Below are 17839 nucleotides of genomic sequence, written 5' to 3' on the forward strand. Positions count from 1 at the left end.
TGGGGCCCCTGTGTGGCGTGCCCACCCCCCCCCCCCCTTCTAGTCAGCGGGAGGCCGGTCAGAGACCAGGAACCCAGAGAACAACCTCCGGGGGTTCCATTCTCCGTAAACTGTGGTTCCACCAGCAACCATTAGGGGTCACTGTTGCACCAGCTACCATTGACAGGCAGGGGCAGGGCAGGGGTCCAGCGGGACAGGTGGTCCCGGCTGCCCACACTGCCCCTGCCAGCAGAGTGTAAGTGAGCTGTAACTGCTATGACGGAGATGGTCTCACACAGGCTCGTGCCCACTCCACTCAGGCCTTAAGGAGCTGTGGTTTGCAGGGCACGAGGGCGCCAAGCAAGCTCAGAAGCGCAAACGTCCCCAGACTCTGGGTCCGTGGCAGCGCGTGGCAGCGCGGGAGCCATGGCCCCGAGCCCAGGGTGCGGAAGACGCTGGTACAGGATGCTAAAATGTCCTGAGCCGTGACCAGCCCCCTCTGCCTCCATCGTCTTCACCAAGGCTTTAAGTCGTTTATCTGCAGCTCTTCCTGGCATAAGAGCCTGGAAATGGACTCCCCTGTGCTCCTTCAACACGCCTGCAGGGCATCTCTGCTTGTGGGTAATCTAAGGGAGCCAGACACACAGACTCTGCTCGCGGTCCCTGCCCTGGCTGGGGGGCGGGGGGTGGGGTGTCCAGCACGGACCGGTCATCAGGGCCCCTCCCCCACCCCTGCATCTGTCCTCCAATGCCCGGGAGACGTCTGCCCGGTGGAAGCAGCGAGGGACGACCTAAAGATGAGGTGTGGGGGACAGTTGGTGAGGCTGGGAGCCCAGAGACAAAGCTTCCTTGCCAGGCTCAGCCACCTCTGGCTGCCCGAGCGGCGGACACGGCCATGACAACCCGGGCTGTTAGGTCCTCGTGGAGGTGGTGTTTGACAGCCCAGTATTTATCCTGTATCGCGGCCTCAGGGTCACCGTGTCAAGTCCCCAAGAAGGGAAGGAGGAAGTTCAGCCAGTGTTAAGACCACATAGATGGAGAGATAATGGGCTCTCCAGGGACCAGGGCACAAACAGACCTCAGCATTTATTGTGCCTCCTTCAGTCTTCCCCTGAGAGGCCGGGGGTTGGGGGGCAGGAGTGAGGGCAGGGAGGAAGCAAGGCTTGAAGGATCAAAGCCTTAATCATCCTAGGGCAGGGGGGAGGTTGAGGGGAAGGGGCTGGGAGAAGGGGTGAATCTGCACCAAGGGATGCCCCTGGGGAGGAGGGCGGAGGAGCACCAAACTTGGGGGGTCCTGGGTGTGGCGAAGGAGGGGAGGAAGTGAGGGCAGGCTACAGGCTAGGAACCTGCTCACCCAGGTCTCTGGGTTCTCCCCACGCCCCCTGATGCGTGGGGACGAGGGGAGGAGGGGGAACGTGGGGCTGAGAAGGGCATTCGTACGGACATCCCATCCCCCACCTCCACACTGGGACAGAGAGGGCTCCCGGCCTCATGCGGGTGCTCCTCTGGTTTTGAGTGTGTTGATGGTCCCAGAGGTCCACAGGACACCCCAAGCTGAGGCTGGGGGTCTCTGAACCCCACCTTCTGGGTGGGTGGGCCCCGCCCCCCAGGCTGGACTTCTTGTCCACTCTTCCTGCCGTGACCTTGCTGAGCTGCTCGTGGAGAAACTCAGACTCCTATGGGGAGTCTGCTCTGCCCCCTCTGCCCCCCACCCAATCCTCCCTCTCCTGCTCCCTGGCCCAGCCTGGGCCGCCCCCATGACCCTTCTGAGCATGGGGTGGGGTGTGAATGTCTGCACACCTCAGGGCCTCAAAGGTCAGGACCCTTCCTCTCTGCCCGTGGGAGGCCTGTCACCCAGAGAATAGGGTGGCCTCAGTGCCCCGGGCCCCCATTTTGGGGGCTGCAGTCTGAGGGAGCCCCTTCTGGGGTCGGTAGGGAGTCGGGCTCGGCCACGGGCAGTGGGGACACCCGGGCGTCCCGGCACTCTGGGCTGTAGTAGAAGGAAAAGAGGCGGAAGGAAGGCCGCAGCTCCCCCCGAATGCTGTCCAGGATGTGGGTGAAGGTGGGCCGCAGGCGTGGGTTCTGCTGCCAGCAGCGGCTCATCAGCTCCTGCCTGGGGAGGGGGGCAGCGTGAGAAGGCCAGCTGGTGCAAGGGGGGTGTGGGGGACTACATCGGGAGGGCCACGGGGGCGGAAATGGGGTCGTAGTGGGGACTCAGAATGGGAAGGCTCAGAGCGGGGCACCGGTGGACCTACAGCATCAGAGGAGGCGGGGCCACCGTCGCGGGGGCGGGGCAGGGCAGATGGTGGGCAGCGGGCACTCACAGCCGAAGGGGACAGCTCTCCAGCTCCTCCAGCACCCCACCATCCATGACAAACTTGAGCACCTGCTCGTTGGACAGGCCCTGGTAGGGCTGTTCAGCCAGAGTCGCGATCTCCCAGAGCACCACACCGAAGGACCTGGAGGGCATGCACGAGGGCCTGAGCCCAGCACCTTGCACGCCGCGCAGTGCACCTGGGCCCCTCCCCAGCCCCACCTGCACACCCCCTGAGCCCTCTGCTCCAGCCAGTCCCCACCAGACGTCCGAGTGGGTGGTGAAGATTCCGTCTTTGAGGGACTCAGGGGCCATCCAGCGCACGGGCAGCAGCCCCTTCCCACCCTTGCGGTAATAGTCTGTCTCATACACGTCTCGGGTCATCCCGAAGTCTGCAAAGTGAGGGTGGACAGGTGTGGGGCCGCGGAAGGCCACACCAGCCCCGGCCCTCTCCCCCTGCACAGCCCCCAAGAATCCTGGAATGCGGCGGCTCAAAGGACCTCAGAGATCATCCCACGCCAACCACCCCCTGGCCTTGGACGAGAAGCCTGAGATCCAGGGTGGGGGGAGTGGCTGTTAGGGGCAGAGCTGGGGGCCAGGTCTGGATCTCCTAGTCTAGCTCAGGGAGGGTCACTCTACTCCTCAGGCTGCCCCTACCCGCTGCACCCTGCGTACCCCCGATCTTGACGGTGAAGTCCTGGGACACCATGCAGTTTCGGGCCGCCAGGTCTCGGTGCACGAACTTGTTGGCGGCAAGGTAGGCCATGCCATCTGCAATCTCACCAGCCATCTGGATCATGTCTCCCAGTGCTGGCCGCGGGAGCCCAGGGTTGTTCTAGAGCCAAGACAGGGGGCTGGTGAAGAAGGAACCCGGAGGTTGGACTCCTGCCCAAGGATTCCCCCACAACTGTGCCCAAGTCAGTTCTAACTCTCCAGCCCCTTGGCCCAGGGTCTTTCTGGTCCCCACCTCTGCCTCAGGCCGCAAAGATCGAAGATGGCTCTTGAGGTCCCCACGGGTCATTAACTCCATGATGACCAGAGTTGGCTGGCCCTGAGACACCACGCCCAGGAGACGTACCTGGGACGGACAAAGAGCCTGGTTGCAGGTCCCCTCTCCTTGACCCACCTGGCCAAAGTACTGACCTGCTGTGACCACAACCTGACCCAGACACCAACCCTGACCCTAAACCCAACCATGACCACAGCCCTAATCCTGATCTAACAATGACCTTGACTCTAACCCACGAACTTGATCATAACTATCATTCCAATCTTCACGATTCACCCAACTCTGACCTTGGTCCCAATCATGATCCTAATGACACTGAGTATTGACCCCCAGCCATGACTGATCCCAGCCCCAGCCATGATTCTGTCATGGTCTTCCCATGATCCGGTTTTGAGTCCAGCCCTAACCATGACCTTTACCTCAATTAGGATCTTCGCCACAGTCCCAACCCTGACCTCAATGGTGCCCTGACCTCATCCTTGACCCTCTCTATCCGTCTTACCATATGACTTTCAGCCCAATTATGACCCTACCCTGGCATTGTCCCTGATCCTCCCTTACCACGTGGTGACACTTGAATGCCTTCATGACAGAGGCTTCCTTGAGGAACTCAATGCGTTCTCGTGGGCTGGCCAGCTCGTTCACCGTCTTCAGGGCCACGGGTGTGGACTTCTCTCCAGCCTCAAGTCCTTGTGCCAGTCCCTCGTATACCATCCCAAAGGAGCCCTGGCCCAGTTCCCGGATTATGGAGATCTGCTCCCGAGGCACCTCCCATTCATCAGGGATGTACACTGAGGGGAGGTGGGGGTCACGAGGCAAGAACACTGCTCTCTGCCACACCCCGCCCACCCCTCTCCTCTCTGAAAGGGCTCGGGTCCCAAGGCTGCTTTCTCTAAGAGGGTCTCCTGGAAGCGTGGCTGTCCTCCCCTCCTGTCTCCCTTTCCCACACACCTGTCCACCCACTCCCAGACCTACTATCAGAGGCGCTGAAGTACTCCGGATTCACGGAGGCATACAGGGTGCTGTTTCTGCAAAGGGAGGTGAGGGGGTCAGGCTGGAAGTGTCCCCGGGAAGGAAGGAGCAATGTCAGAGGACAAAGAGGAGGGAAGTTACTGACCACACCCCCATCCCTGATCAAGGGTGACCTTGGGGATCCCTACGCACTTTCCAAGTCCCGGCATCTGGGCTGTGACAGGCTGGGAATGGGGAGTAGAGCAGCTCCTGCCTACTCTGGTGACCCTGTGACCCTTAGAGTCCAGCCAAGCAAAATCCTGCCTCCGTTGCCCTCTTGTGTTCAGCCCCGGGGGCATCTGGCACCTGTTCAGGGCACATGCTCAGGTCTCCTGTCTCTTCCCCTGCAGGCTGAGAACGTGGTGGCCAGCAGTCCCCGTGTGCCCAGACCGGGGAGTCCCAGGAGGTGGGACTCTCACTGGTAAGGTTGGGAAATTCACCAGTAAACTGAGGCCCGCGCTCACCCCCCTGAAATGTGTGTCTCCTCCATGCTGCCCTCAGGGGATGAGTTAGGGCTCTAGGGAGTCCTCTCCTGTCTCATTTACCGTCCTCTGACTGCACGCTGACTTTGTGATGAGGGCTCAGGGAGAGGAGGGGGATGGGAAACGGTAGGACTGGTCATCATCACCTCTTCCTGCTGTAGAAGAAACCGAGGGCAGCGAGAATGACAAGCAGCATGAGCCCCACGGGGGTGACGGTGAGGAGGACGTGCAGCCCCCCGGAGTCTTCCTCCTCTGGTGGTCAGAGGGCAGCAGATGGTAGGGTCAAAGATGGAGAAGTCAGGGCACAGGGGACGCTTCTTTCACCAGGGCAACAGGAGCAGGGGGAGGAATGCGGTGGAGTGGCTGTGACTTCCACAACCGGAGATGTGGCAGGGGCGGGGGGCGGGGGAGCCAGGCGGGGCTGCTGGGAGTGCAGTCTGGGGCAGAGGCTACGCCAACCTGGGCCAGGGATGTAGAAAGCGATACTCTCTGTCCAGGATCCGTTGCCAGCCAGTGAGGTGGCCCGAACTCTGGCAGAGTAGTTTCCGGGGGGCAGAAGGGCCAGGTGGACCCCCCCAGACTTGGCATACCGCAGGCGGGACACACACAGCACTGTGGCCTCCTGAGGACAACACAGAACAGCTGTCTGGGAAGAGAATGGAGGCAAAAACTGGGGCCGGGTGGGGGGTCCCCTGGGGTACCTACCTCTCCCGAGCGGCGGTACTTGATTTCGTACTTGAGGATGAGTCCGTTGGGGTCCGGGGGTTCAAGCCAGCGCAGGAGGACACTGCTTTTGCCGGCTGCCTCCCAGGCCACCTTCCCTGGGATGCCATCGGCTTCTCCTGTGGGAGAGGGCAGCAGGCAGTCCGGCCCCAAGTACTTCCTTTCACCTTCACGTTCAAACTCAAGGGGGCCACCCTGGGAGGTTTCAGGAAGCTCTAGGATATGCGGACTTGTGGACTAGGAAGGGTGAGCAGGCAGAGGCCCTGGTTACCGGGAGGTCGAACTCGCTAGTTGGCGCACTAATTGGGTAGAGTCCTTGGGGTCGGTGTGGGGGGTGGGTAGAGGTGTCGGGGGTCACCTACTGTGGGGCATGGTGCGCGCAAAGACGAAGGTGGCGGCGCTGCAGCCCACTGTGTGCGCCGCGTGGTTGCAGGCGTGGATGTCGATCCGATATTCCGTGAAGTGGCGAAGGCCACTCAGCACTGCTCGCTCCCGGGGCACTTTGTCCTCCTGGATCTCGAAATCCGAGCTGTTCCCCCCAAGCCGGAGGGCCCCGGCTGCCCGGCGGTGCCTCCCTGAGTCTCTGGGGAGTGCGCGAGTCAGAACCACGGCGGCGGCCCGGGACCCCCGCCCCTCAGTCCCGCCCCGCTCACCTGTGAGGGCTCTTATTGATGGACGTCACCTTCCAGGGGGATCTGGGGAGGCCAGGGAGGGCGGGGTCGGCCCGGGGTCAGCCCCGCCCGCAGAGCGGCCCCACCCAGGCCCCTCCCCCGCCAGCCAGACCCGCCCCCGCGGCCCCGCCCACACCCCCATCCAGCCAGACCCGCCCCCTCCGTGGCCCCGCCCCCCCGCCTCCAGCCAGACCCACCCCCCACGGCCCCGCCCACACTCCTCCAGCCGCACCCGCCCCACCGCGGCCCCGCCCACACCCTTCCAGCCACACCCGCCCCTCCGCGGCCCCGCCCACACCCCTCCAGCCACACCCGCCCCTCCGCGGCCCGGCCCTTCAGGCCCTCCGGGTGTGTGGGGGGGGTTGGCGCGTCTCGCCGCACTTGGGGATTGTGATGGCGTTGTGCAGAAAGTTTTCGAACTTCTTCTGGAACGAGGCCTCTTGCGCCTCCAGCGGCGGCAGGACCTGCCCCGGAGGTGGGTGCTGGCAAGGGCAGCAGCCGGGCTCCGTCTCCGCTTGGAGTTCCGCGTCCTCGCGGTCGAATCGCGGGTCGCTGTTGCTGGTGGGCAGCCGCAAGCCTGGCGCGACGCAGGGAAAGGCAGTTAGACTCACGGCGCCCCGGCCCGCGTCCCAACCCCTCCGGCCCGCGCCGCTGCCCTGCGCACCGCGGTGGCAGTAGTCGTTCAGGTAGAGGTCGCCGTCCTCCGCCAGACGCTGCCACAGCACCAGGTAGTAGGTGATGTTCCCGTTGCGCTGAGTCGGTGGCTTCCAGCGCACCAGCAGGTGGGACGAGGAATTGGACGTGGAGATGACATCCTGGGGCACCGTGGGCGCTGGGGACGTAAGTAGGGTACAGCTGAGGGGCCGCGGATCCCCCTTTCAAATACTGTCTGGTAAGGGGCCCCTCTCTGGGGTCCAAGCCCCTCTCTTTCTCCCAAGGAATCAGTGACCCGCAAACTCCCTTTCCTGGCACTCAGAACCAGGGCCCCCCGTCCCTCGAAGGCCTTTGAACTGGCTCAAATGTTCCCCCTGCGCTCTCTCCCACCCACAGCCTCCCTAGGACCCAGACGGATGCCCCCTATTCTTTCTAGGACTCTAACATCTGGCTTCCCAGTCTCTAGGGGCCAGGTGTTCAGTGACCCAGCTTCTCTATGTCTGGTGCCTGGGTTCCCTCATTCTCCTTCCGACTCAGGCACCTAGCTCCCACCCCCTTGGAAGTCCAGCCTACCCGCAGGCAGGGTTCGGAGGTAGACGATGGGGCTCTGGGCTCCTTGGTGGGGGCTGTCCTCAGCAGTGGTCAGTGTGATGGCCCGCACAAACACTGCGTACTGGGTCCAGGGCTTGAGGGGGGCTAGAGTCACCCCTGGCTCCTGGGTGCGGCTTAAGGGCAGCTCCACATCCAGCAGGTTCCAGCTCTGGGTCCCACAGGCATCTGGACCTATGTGCTCCGTGGCGTTCTGGAAGGGGCTGAACATCCCGACCCCCAGAACTGAGGGGTGGCTCAGCCCCACCCCAGTTTTTAGCACCCCCTCCTCTCTGAACCACCTGAAGACTGTCGCTACCATTCTTCCAGTAGGCGTGAAGGCACCCTGCTCTTTGGGGGCACTCACTGAGTGGGTCTGCTCAGAGCTGGAATTGGGCCAGGAGTCACAGCCTGTCTCTGAGTGAGCACAGCCACAGCCATGCTGCAAGGCAGTGATGGTAGGGGAGCTTCGTGAAGGACTTCTAAGATTCTCTATCTTTTGAGCCCAGAGGCAGCTGGGTACAGTTGTGTAGATTGTGAACTGCACAAGCCAGGCAGGGGGTGCCAGGTACATTGCAGCCCATGTTAGTGCTCGCCAAAGTGTGGTCTATGGATCAGAAGATTCAGCATTATCTGGGAGCCTGTTAGAAATGCAGATTCATGGGCCCTACCCAGGACTAAGTGAATCAGAACTTGCGTGTGTGCGCGTGGAGGGGGGGGGGGTAGGGCCCAGGAATCTGTATTTACCAGTCTTCAGCTCCCCATGCTAGAGACCTTCACCTACCACTGAGACAGGCCACCCACCATTGACTCCCCACCCCCTTCCCCCCAGCCAGGTCCTGTGCTAGTGGGAAGGTTAAGGCCTCTCGATTTTAGTTCCCAAGAACGACTTCCAAGCGAGGTGGTTCCCATCCTCTGTCTCCCTCCCATAGACGGGGAGTTCTCCTCACTGCTGCCCTCCCAGACTGCCCTCCCAGACCCACCTCTCTCTTCTAAGAATTTTAGTTTTGATTCCTAGCCACGCTTTTGGAGAAATCCTTCCCGTGGTCTAACCACTGGCCCTCCTGCGCTGGTCAGTACACTCTCTTGGAGGAAAAGAGCAGCCTGCCCTTGGCTGTCCCTGCTCCCTCCCTTCCTCTGGCTTTAATGAAATGCTGGCAAAGCTACGCATAAAACTGGCCAAATTAGTGGGTACTCCCCAAACCGCTGCTGGGGCAGGAGCATGTGCTCAGTACAGAACATTAGCATAGTGAATTGAAGTTTCAGTATCCAAGCCTTCTCAGCGGGGCTCCTGTCCTGGTCTCTCGGAAGTCCTGACTGTCCTCTCCAGTTCACTGGTGAGGCGAAACTGAGGCACGGAGGGATGAATAAAGTGAGGGGAGAGCCAGACGTGGGCACTGCTAGCGAGTGCGACGTGGGGGTCTTGGCCCCCTGGGTTCTCTACAGCCCCCCCCCCCCCCCCCCCCCGGAAAGCGCTCTGCCCTCACCTGACCGCTTTCTCCAAGGAATCGGCCCTGTCCGGGCCTGGCCCCGCCCCGCGGTGGCTATGCCCCCGCCCACTCCAGCGCGGGCCCCGCCCCTCGCCCTGGCCCCGCCCCTGGCACTCACGACTCCTTGTAGTACACGATGAAGCTGAGCAGGTCCCGAGCCTCCAGCGGCTCGTAGCGCTCCCAGCGCAGCAGGATGCTGTCCGCCTGCGTCACGTTGGACACGAAGCGCAGGGTGCGAGTCTGGCCTGGACGGGGCGGGGGGGCCAACACCTGCTCTCAGCCGCGTTCGTCTCTGCCCGAGCCACCTACTTCCGAGCCCCCACCCTGACCCCGCGGCACCCCCTCCCCCCACGCGGCCTCCGAAGCGGACGTAACTAAGGGTCCCGGTCAAGCGCCCCCTGCCTCCCGGTTGCGTGTCTGGTGTGTTTCAGCGCGCGCGCGCCTGGGCTTTGCGCGGGTCGTGTCTCCCCGGGGTTGGGGTGTCGGGCCTCACAGGCAGCGCGGTCTCCGTTGGTGCGGGGGTTGATCTCGGCCTTGTTTTGGCGTCCCCGCGTGCCGGTCACCTCCTCCAATCGGTAGATGTGCTCCAAGCAGAGGCGCGGGTTGAAGGCGAAGTAAATCTTGCCCACGGGAATGGCGAGCCCCGCAGCCACCCAGGACCCCAGCTGCTGTAGGTTCTGGTTGTCCAGCACGTACAGAGTGTAGTTCCTGGGGGAGGCCAGGGGACCTTGCTCTGCACGAGAGGTGGGGGCAAGGGGGGGAGGGGGGGTGCCTTATGGGTTCCTCCTGGAGGGGCTGTCCCTGCCGGGGGCACAGGGGAGAAGGGGCACTCAGCCTGGGGCTCTGCCTCTCCAGCTGCAGTGTGGGTACCCCTGGGGGGTCCGTGGCTGTTCCAGGGAGACATGAAAAACCGCTTGGTGGGACGGTAATTTAAAACATTCTCTGTACGTTGACAAATCCTGGCTACCTTACAGGTAGGCCTTGACTGGTCAGTGGTAGGGATGGGTTCAAACCGAGGCAGTCTTGCTCTGCAGCTGAGAGCATCGGATAACAATGATAGCCAACCTCCGTAGAGTTTATGTAGAGCTTACGTATAGTGTCACTATAATTTACATAGTACGTACTGTGTTCTAGGCACTGTTGTGTTTCATACATAACAATGTGAGTCGTATTCACAACAGCCCTAAGAAGTAAGTAGTGTTCTATTAACCCCATTTTACAGAGAAGAAACATTGAGGCCCAGGGAAGTTAAGTAACCTACCCGGTGTCACACAGATAGTCCGAGGCAGAGCTGGTTCCGGAGCCCATGCTCTTTGCCGCTGCTTTGGGAGGGTTAGGGACAAGGAGGTGTGACAGAGGGATCAGGTCAGAGGCTGTTTCTGACCCCTTACCCATCCACCATGGCGTCTCCCCGGATTAGTTTGAGGTTCTTGAAAAAGCCCAGGGACACGAGGGCGAAGGAGTGCTTGATTTTGAGGAAGCCGGTGATGGTCTCTATCAGCCCTAGGCTGTGCTGCAGCTCCAGCTCTAGGTTGTCTGGAAACGGGGAAGACAGGGCCAGAGCAGGGCGGGAGGTGACAGGTCTGCATGGGGTGGGGGAGCAGGGCGCGTTGCTGGATGGGGGCGCAAGGAGGGGGCCCCTCAGGACCGGGACCCGGGGTGGTGGACAGTGGTGCCTTAGCTGGGTCCCTGTAAGGGGGCACGGCCGGGAGGAGAGGTGTGGCCTGGGGAAGGTACTAACAGCCCTGGCGAAGATTGACGATGAGGCTCCCCTCCACGTGGGTGCAGCCCACCAGATCCTGTGCGGCCTGGATGGAGTCGATGGTCTTGGTGCCCACCTTGCACTCTTTGGGGCACAGCCCCTCACACTTGCGGCAGAATATGCTGGCAGGGGCAAGTGGAGGGTGCGGAATGAGCCCTGGACCAGCGTGGACCTCCTCACCGACCCGAGAGTGCCCCCCCCCCACCCCCTACACTCACCTGCTGCCATTGCGCGTGAAGCCTGGAGGGCACTGGGCCAGGCAGCGGCCCTGGTGGATGCCGAAGGTGGAGGCGCGGCCGGGCACAGAGCGCAGGCGGGCACAGCGCTCCGCCGTGACGCAGCGCCAGGACTCGTGCTGGTAGGTGCCTGGGGGGCAGGCCCGGTGGCAGGCACCCTGGAAATAGAGGTGACGACAAGCGACGCAGGCACGCGGGTCTTCCGGCCGGCTGCAGCCCCCCAGGCATTCGACGTGGCAGCACTCACCCCCAGCGGTGCAGGCCAGCCCATGGGGACAGGGACACACTGCGGACAGAGGGCCGTGTCGGGCCTGGCCCCTGCCCCCTTGGTTCTGGTGCCACCCCTCCCCCTGGGATAACACTCTTCGTCCGCACCCAAATTCCTCCCATTCAGATGGCACGGGGTTGCTGGCTCTCTTTTCCTCAGGTGGGTTCTGAGGACAAGGACCACGGTCCCTCTGTGTGGCTCCCCACCTCCCATGGCGCCTGGCCAGGGACATCGGAACTCAGGGCAGAGCCGTGACCTCGTCCACCACGGCTGCTTCTGCCCCGCCTGCTGCCCTGTCTGGGCCTGGTGCTCAGATCATCACTGGGCCTGGTGCCAGGGGGAGCCTGCCAGCTTCTCCCGGGCACCGAGGCCCGGGGCCAGGGGGCCTGGGAGTGTGTGCGAGGTGGGGCTGCCACGGGCCATTTCGCCCGTGCCCTGCCCACGCCTCCTCCCCCCTCCCCAGCTCTCTGCCCTGGGCAGGAGGCGGCTCCAAGCAGTGGCAGGTGGGTTTGGGGCTGGGGGCCCAAGGCTTGTGAACTGTGCGTGGTGGCAGCTCGCTGTCTGTGGGAGCGGGGCGTGCGGGGGTCAGTCAGGGCGTGTTGACACTGTACACGGCAGAGGATGTGAAGCAGCCGTGTTTACAGCCAACACGGAGGCACCGGGGAGCTGGGGCCCGGCAGATACAGCAGGGATCTGGTTACTCTTCTGCCCCGAAGCAGAGGCTTTGGGCTGAGGGAGCTGACCTCCTTGTGGCCGGGGACCCCAGATCTGCTGCGAGCCTCTGAACGGTCCTCCTTTCCTCCCCCCCCCCCCCCCCGTGAACTCCGCCTCCTCCCCCCATCATCCCTCCTTATTTCACTTCCCCGCTTCGCTCCACTCCCTTCCCTCCTTCCGTTTTTCTCTCCCTGCACCTGCCTTGCTAGACTGGATCCCACCTGACAGCCTGCCTTGTGCCTCCCGCCCGTGCTGCAGCCACTTTTATCGGGACAGAGAACACCCTCCATGACCCAGGCACTGCCCTAAGCCTCGTGGAATAGCTCACGTAAGCCACCTCGGTTACCTGACTGTTCCGAGCCTCAGTTTCCTCATCTGCAAACTGGGAATAACAAAGATGGCCTGCCTCACAGGACGGGTGAGAATGAAGGGGGTCCGTGCCGGCCGAGCGAGGACGCGCGCCGTCCCGTGGCCACCGGCCCGCCTGCCTCCACCCTTCCGGTGCCCCCCCCCCCGGCCCCCCGCCGCCCCGTCGTGTTCTGGGCTGGCGCCCACCTCGCTGGCAGTGGCTGGAGGTCCAGCATCTGTAGTCGGTGTGCCCGCCGAAGGTGGTCCTGGCGCAGGGCTCGCCGCTGGCGCCCAGCACGCCGGGACACACGTCGGCGCACTCCTCGCCCAGCTTGTTGCCCACGATGTGGTTGGCCCCGGGGGCCGGCTGCAGCAGGCCCCAGTCAATGGTGGACAGGTGGCAGAGCTCCTGGTTCTTCTCGACGCGCACGGCCCCCCGCAGCACGGCCCCCAGCGCCGGCAGCCCCACGTCCCGCAGGTGCGGCATCTCGTAGACCACCAGCGCATAGCCCAGGAAGAGGCGGGCCCCGCGGACCACCGCCAGGTTGGGGAAGAGGTCCCGCAGGCTCTCCAGGCCGTAGACGCGGAAGAGGAGCAGGTAGTCCGTGACCTGCGTGAGGCGCGGGAAGCTGAGGCCGCGGAAGTCCTCGCCCGTGGCCGTGAACATGAGCAGGATCTGCAGGTGGCCCGCCACCACGGTGCAATTCTCCAGCCGGCGCAGTTCTGCTACCTCCGAGCGGATATCCAGGCTGGGGCACACTGCGGGCACAGGCGGCAGGCAGCCGTCAGTGGACTGAGCTCCCCGCCCCGCCCTGGGGGACCCTCTGGGAGCGGCACACGGCGTGGGGGCAGGGCTCCGCCGTGGCGGTGGGGCGGCCTCCTCCCTGGGCCTCACAGGCCTCATGGCGGCTTGAAGGACGGGCGCCCCACGGGTCGACGTGGGCCACAGGGAGCTCCTTCCCCCCCAACCTGCTTCATTCCTGCGGTGACAGTGACGGCGGCGACGGTGAAGAGTCCTTCCCTCCACGCCCCCCCCGCCCCCGCCCCCAGAGCCTGCGGGCTCCACCTTTAAACGACAGCACATCCAATGCTCAGTCACCGCCTCCGCTGCGGGGCACCGTGCCCTTCTCCTGGACTGAGCGGTGGCCTCCCAGATGGCCCCCCACCTCCGCCCGCGTCCCCTCCCGGTCTCTTCACTCTATAGCCAAAGGGATCGTCTCAAAACAACTGGGGTGACCTTCCTGCGCTGCTCACACCCCCCTGGAGGCCCGCATCTGATTAAAAGCTCAAGTCCTGACGGGGCTTGCAAGGCCTCTGCAGCCTCTCTGACTTCAGCCTCTCTTCCTCAGCCGCACTGACTTTGTTTTGCTGGTTTTTCAAGCAAGCCAGCCAAGCTTCTGCTCTGAGGTCTTTGCCCATTCTGTTCCCTCTGGCTAGAGCGCTGTTCCCTGTACGCGGTCCTTCACCTTCTTTAAGTCTCTGCTCAGATGTCACCTCCTCAATGAGGACTTCTCTGACCATCCGTTTAAACACTCCCTACCCCCCTTCCCACTTAACTTTTCTCCTTACATCTTAACGTCGGCTAATGTCTGAGTTACTTATTTTGTTTACGGTAAGCTCCAGAAGGGCAGGGATCTTTGTGTAGTTCATTGCTGTATCCTTGGTGCTTGGCACAAAACGGGTGCTCAGCAAGTATGTGATGAATGAATGGATTCTGTGACTGGGATGCAAAGCCTCACACCTCCCGCTTCCCTCCCAGGCCTAAGGGAGCCGGATGTCTGGTCCCCGCACTGGTTTACTCTCGAAGGGACGTCCGTGGCTCCCCACTGCCGAAAGTTCAAGTGAAAATTCCTCGGCCTGATATCCAGGGGGCTGATAAACGGGTCCTCGCTAATGTCTCCAAGCCTCAGGAGGGTTCCCCGGGCCTGGCCACACACCCAGCTCTTGTCCTGCGAACCTCGGGTCGAGCCTGTCCGTCCCCGATCCTCTGACCTGAGTTAGTCACTTCCCCCTTCGGGCTGGCCAGTTCTGGCTCTAGCACCCACCGGAACACCTGGGGCCTCACCCCACAACTGTTGTCCACATTTTTGTCACCTCTCCAAGGACGGGATCCCCCGAGGGTGGCCCTTGTTAGTCGGCACCGAGTCCGCAGTGCTCAGCTCAGGGCTGCGTCCACCGGGCACTCAGGGGCCATGGTTTGAACTGGTGGACATCTGGTTCCCAGATCCACTCCTCCCCCGGGGACCGGGGTGTGCCTGGCTTCTTCAGACCCACTTTCCTTCCTCTCCCCAAGGCACCTGAGACGGCCCCCTGACTGGGCTGGATGCCTGGCCCATGCACTCTCATTTGCTCCAGAGGATACCTTCCAGGCTGGAGGATTCGAGTCTATTCTTCGGCTCGCCAGTCATGTCCTGCTAGGCTCTCTGGATCCTGCTCCCCACTTCCTGCCTGGCTCTCGGCAGCACCGCGCCCCCACACAGACCCCCGCACCCCCACACAGACCCAGACCCAGCTCCTGGTAGCGGGCAGGCAAGGTTGGCTCCCTGAGGCTTGCATCACACCTTCTCCCTGTTGTCATTAATGGTCCCTGTGCTTGGCTCTGCACAGCTGCTGTGTGTGTGTGTGTGTGTGTGTGTGTGTGTGTGTGTGTTCACATGCACAAAAAGAGGGAGAGAATGAGAAAACACTTCTAGCCCCTCCAGGCAAAGGCCAATCAGGCTCTCCAAGGCGCCCACATGCCACTTCTCATCATGCCCCGGCCTCTCTAGGGCTCCCCTGATGGGAGTCATTTGGAAAAACAAATCTACGACCTTCACAGATTAACCCCTGCCTGCCTGCCCTCAGGACCTGGCCCTGCGCAGAGCTGTGCTGGGAAGAGGACATCTGGGTCCCCTGATCAAACAACCAAACACCACGCCCCACCCCCTCCCAGGGACGTGCTCCCCTCCTGACAACCAGGCTCATGGCTGGCATCTGTGTGCCCTGTCCTGGCCCGGCAGTGGGGGAGGGGCTGTCCCTCGCCTGCAGTGCCTTCCCCACCAGCACTCTTCAGGGGACCCCCGACCCCAACCCTTTGCAGCTCCCCTCTGTCTCTGTAGGAAAGGGAGACTCTGACCTCCTCCTGGAAGCCTCCCATCTGAGCCATCTGAGGGCGCCACGGGGCCCCTCGGGGGGGGCATGGAGCAGTGGACCCGCCACCCCCAGCTGCCTCGGTCTGGAAGGGGACGGAGGGACTGGGGAAGGGCACGCTCTTAATCCTTCCCGCTTTTGAATGTCGCACATTCAGTGTCTTTTCCTCCCCTGCTAGGCTCCCCACACCTGCATGGGGCCTTCTGGTCTATGCGGTCCTCCTCTCCCCAACTCTGCACATAGGAAGGGTCTGGCCTGGGCCCAGTGGATTGGCCCTAAGTGTGGGGGACATGGGACAAGGCCCTGGGACAAGCGCTCAGGGCCCCAGTCCAGCTTTCCCTCTCAATTCTCTGGACCTCAAGTTTCCCGCCTGCACAATGGATTCATTACTTCATGGTGCCTAGTTCTCAGCTACCCATCCCTCCCTGCACCCGAGAAACGACCCCTGAGACTCTCCTCCTCATGCTGTTCTCTGGGAATGCACGATGGAGGAGATCTCTTTCATCTCTCTGTTTCTCACATCGCAGGGGGCTGAGGGGGATACACGGTTATGTGGGGGAACTAACTGCTCTTCCTGGTGGGAAGTCCTGAGAGCCGCCCCTGTCTTCATGCCCTAGGTAAACAGATGTTTGGCCTCCCAGCTGGCTGGGGGGTGTGGGAGGGGGGAGATGGGGCTCCAGGAGGCAGCGCTGGGGGACTCACCCTCTAGTGTGTCCAGGCCAAATCCCAAGGAGAGATGGATCGCAAGCAGGCATGCGACCCCCGGGCACAGGCTGGGCGCTGCCATCGTCCCAGGCCTGCCTCGTGCCCACTCCTGGCTTCTGCAGCTGGCTCGGGGAGGAGCAGGGTCTGGCAGGACCTAAGGGACACAGAGTTGCAGGCTTCAGAGGGGAGGGGAGGGTGGGGGCCCACGGGCGCGGGGGTGGGTGGGGTGGGTGGGGGGGAATCTCAGAGGCAAAAAGGGAATAGAGCCACAGAGACACAAAGACAGTGACAGGCAGCTGGAGACAGACTCGGTCTGAACCCAGAGGCAGAATGATAAGGGCAGAGATGCAGAAAGCAGCAGAGGAGGCTCAGAGAGGCCTCGGAGAGGGAGAGTCAGGCAGGGTGCAGAGCAAAAGGCAGTCCGCGAGGCCTGCCAACCCGGAGCCGGCGCGGCGAGGAAGCCCGGGGGGCTCGCCCACGAGAGCGGCGCGGACTCGCCCGGGAGAAAAGTCCGGAACCCCGCTGGGCGTCTGGGCGGCTGGGCGCCGAGCGAGCGTCGGGGGGCCGCACGGGGCCGCGGTATCACTGGGCGCTTCGGGGCCGCGCCCAGCTCCCGCCCTCCGCGCCCCGGGGCGCAACGGATTGGCTTGCTGGGACCTCCGGGCTCTCTCCGCCCTTCCCGCCAAGCCAAAATATTTAGCCTGACAACTGAGGGGGGACAGGTCTGTTGGGGAAATAAGGCCAAATACAGGGGGATGGTAGGAACGAGTTCGCCCATCGCCCCTGCGGACTCACTCACGTGGGGCCGCGTGTGCCGGCTGGGGTTGGGGTGGGGGGCGGGGGTAAGTTCTGCCGCCCTGACACCTGCTGGGCGACTTCTGGCGGCCACGACCCGGCCGGGCGAGCCTGCTGGAACCTGGCGGGAACGCGAACCGTGTGCTGAACATTCAAGCTGTTCGCCTCTCCGAGGCCCTCGCCGCCCCCTGGGGGGCCGCCGCCTCCGCTTTCGCGCGAGGATCCGTCCCAGCCAAGTCCCTCGGTTCCGACCCAGATCCTGGGGGCCCACCTCTGTCCGGTCGCCTTCCCAAAGCGGGCCGCCGGTCGGTCGGTCGGTCGGTCTGTCCCCGTCCCGGGGCTGGGGCACGGTCTGCGCTGAGGGCCTGGTGACCCCTCTAGGTGGGTTTGGTTGGCGCGCTCCCTGCGGCCCTCGCCTGCCCTCCCGGCCGAACCCCTCCTCCCGGACCCTCTCCCTCGCTCTCTACTGCCTCCTCCCCGGCTTGAGACGGGCAGGTTCCGGCGGCCACCGGGGTGGGAGGGGCTGGGGATCCCGGGGCTTTCCGGGTGCGCGACCTCCTAGGACCGAAGGGTCCCCAGCTCCACCCGCGGGCGGCTCCCGGGTCCGAGGAGCTAAGAGAAGATCTATTAATTTCTCCGCGCAGAAATCGATGCTCTTGTCAGGGCGGCGATCGATGCCAGCCCAGCCCGGCGGGGCCCCACCCGGCCTGGGGCCCGGCGCTGGCCGGCCGGGGTCAGGGGCCGTCGCTGGGGCCTGGGGCGCAGCTCTGGGGGGCTGCAGACCGCGCCCCCAGCCCCGCGGAGCGCACTCTGCGCGCGCGCCTCTAGCGCCACCCTGTGGTCTCTCCTGAAAGCGGGCCTCCTGGCTCCTTGGGGCGCTCCGGCCGTTTTGGGGCGACCCCCTCCCTCTCCTGTTTTCTTTCCCCAGGTCCTGCGTTTGGTCTTTTTGGGGTCCCTTCCC

General features: G+C 63.4%; 1 protein-coding gene across 8 annotated transcripts; it reads right to left on the reverse strand.

Annotated features, from left to right (window-relative positions):
- Positions 1-1039: 1039 nt before the first annotated feature.
- INSRR (insulin receptor related receptor) lies at positions 1040-17347 on the reverse strand. Of its 8 annotated transcripts, XM_053209171.1 has the most exons (24): positions 17150-17347; positions 16883-16999; positions 16081-16237; positions 12457-13008; positions 10902-11205; positions 10663-10805; positions 10313-10457; positions 9415-9629; positions 9040-9166; positions 7417-7655; positions 6854-7021; positions 6571-6766; positions 6172-6213; positions 5881-6101; positions 5501-5637; positions 5255-5417; positions 4942-5047; positions 4278-4330; positions 3864-4093; positions 3261-3371; positions 2969-3128; positions 2556-2685; positions 2304-2438; positions 1040-2092 (listed from the first exon to the last, which is right to left on the reverse strand). In XM_053209171.1, the coding sequence occupies exons 3-24, from the start codon at positions 16163-16165 to the stop codon at positions 1852-1854; spliced, it is 3903 nt and encodes a 1300-aa protein (XP_053065146.1). In that variant the 5' UTR covers positions 16166-16237; positions 16883-16999; positions 17150-17347; the 3' UTR covers positions 1040-1851. The 8 variants fall into 8 exon arrangements, with proteins under 8 accessions (XP_053065146.1, XP_053065147.1, XP_026904140.2 ...); XM_053209172.1 differs by lacking the exon at positions 17150-17347 and having other exon boundaries at positions 16883-17010; XM_027048339.2 differs by lacking the exons at positions 16883-16999; positions 17150-17347 and adding an exon at positions 16522-16728.
- Positions 17348-17839: the final 492 nt, after the last annotated feature.

The sequence above is a fragment of the Acinonyx jubatus genome, chromosome E4 (assembly GCF_027475565.1).
Source record: "Acinonyx jubatus isolate Ajub_Pintada_27869175 chromosome E4, VMU_Ajub_asm_v1.0, whole genome shotgun sequence".
Lineage (NCBI taxonomy): Eukaryota > Metazoa > Chordata > Mammalia > Carnivora > Felidae > Acinonyx > Acinonyx jubatus.

What these genes read in the sequence shown, in the direction of transcription:
- INSRR (XM_027048338.2), bottom strand. Translation starts at nt 13,153, where the DNA reads ATGAGGCCTGTGAGGCCCAGGGAGGAGGCCGCCCCACCGCCACGGCGG. An exon ending in CTCCAGCCACTGCCAGCGAG is followed by an intron (nt 11,206 to 12,456) that starts GTGGGCGCCAGC and finishes CTCTGTCCGCAG; the next exon opens with TGTGTCCCTGTCCCCATGGG. An exon ending in TGCGCGCACCATGCCCCACA is followed by an intron (nt 5,638 to 5,880) that starts GTAGGTGACCCC and finishes CCTCTCCCACAG; the next exon opens with GAGAAGCCGATGGCATCCCA.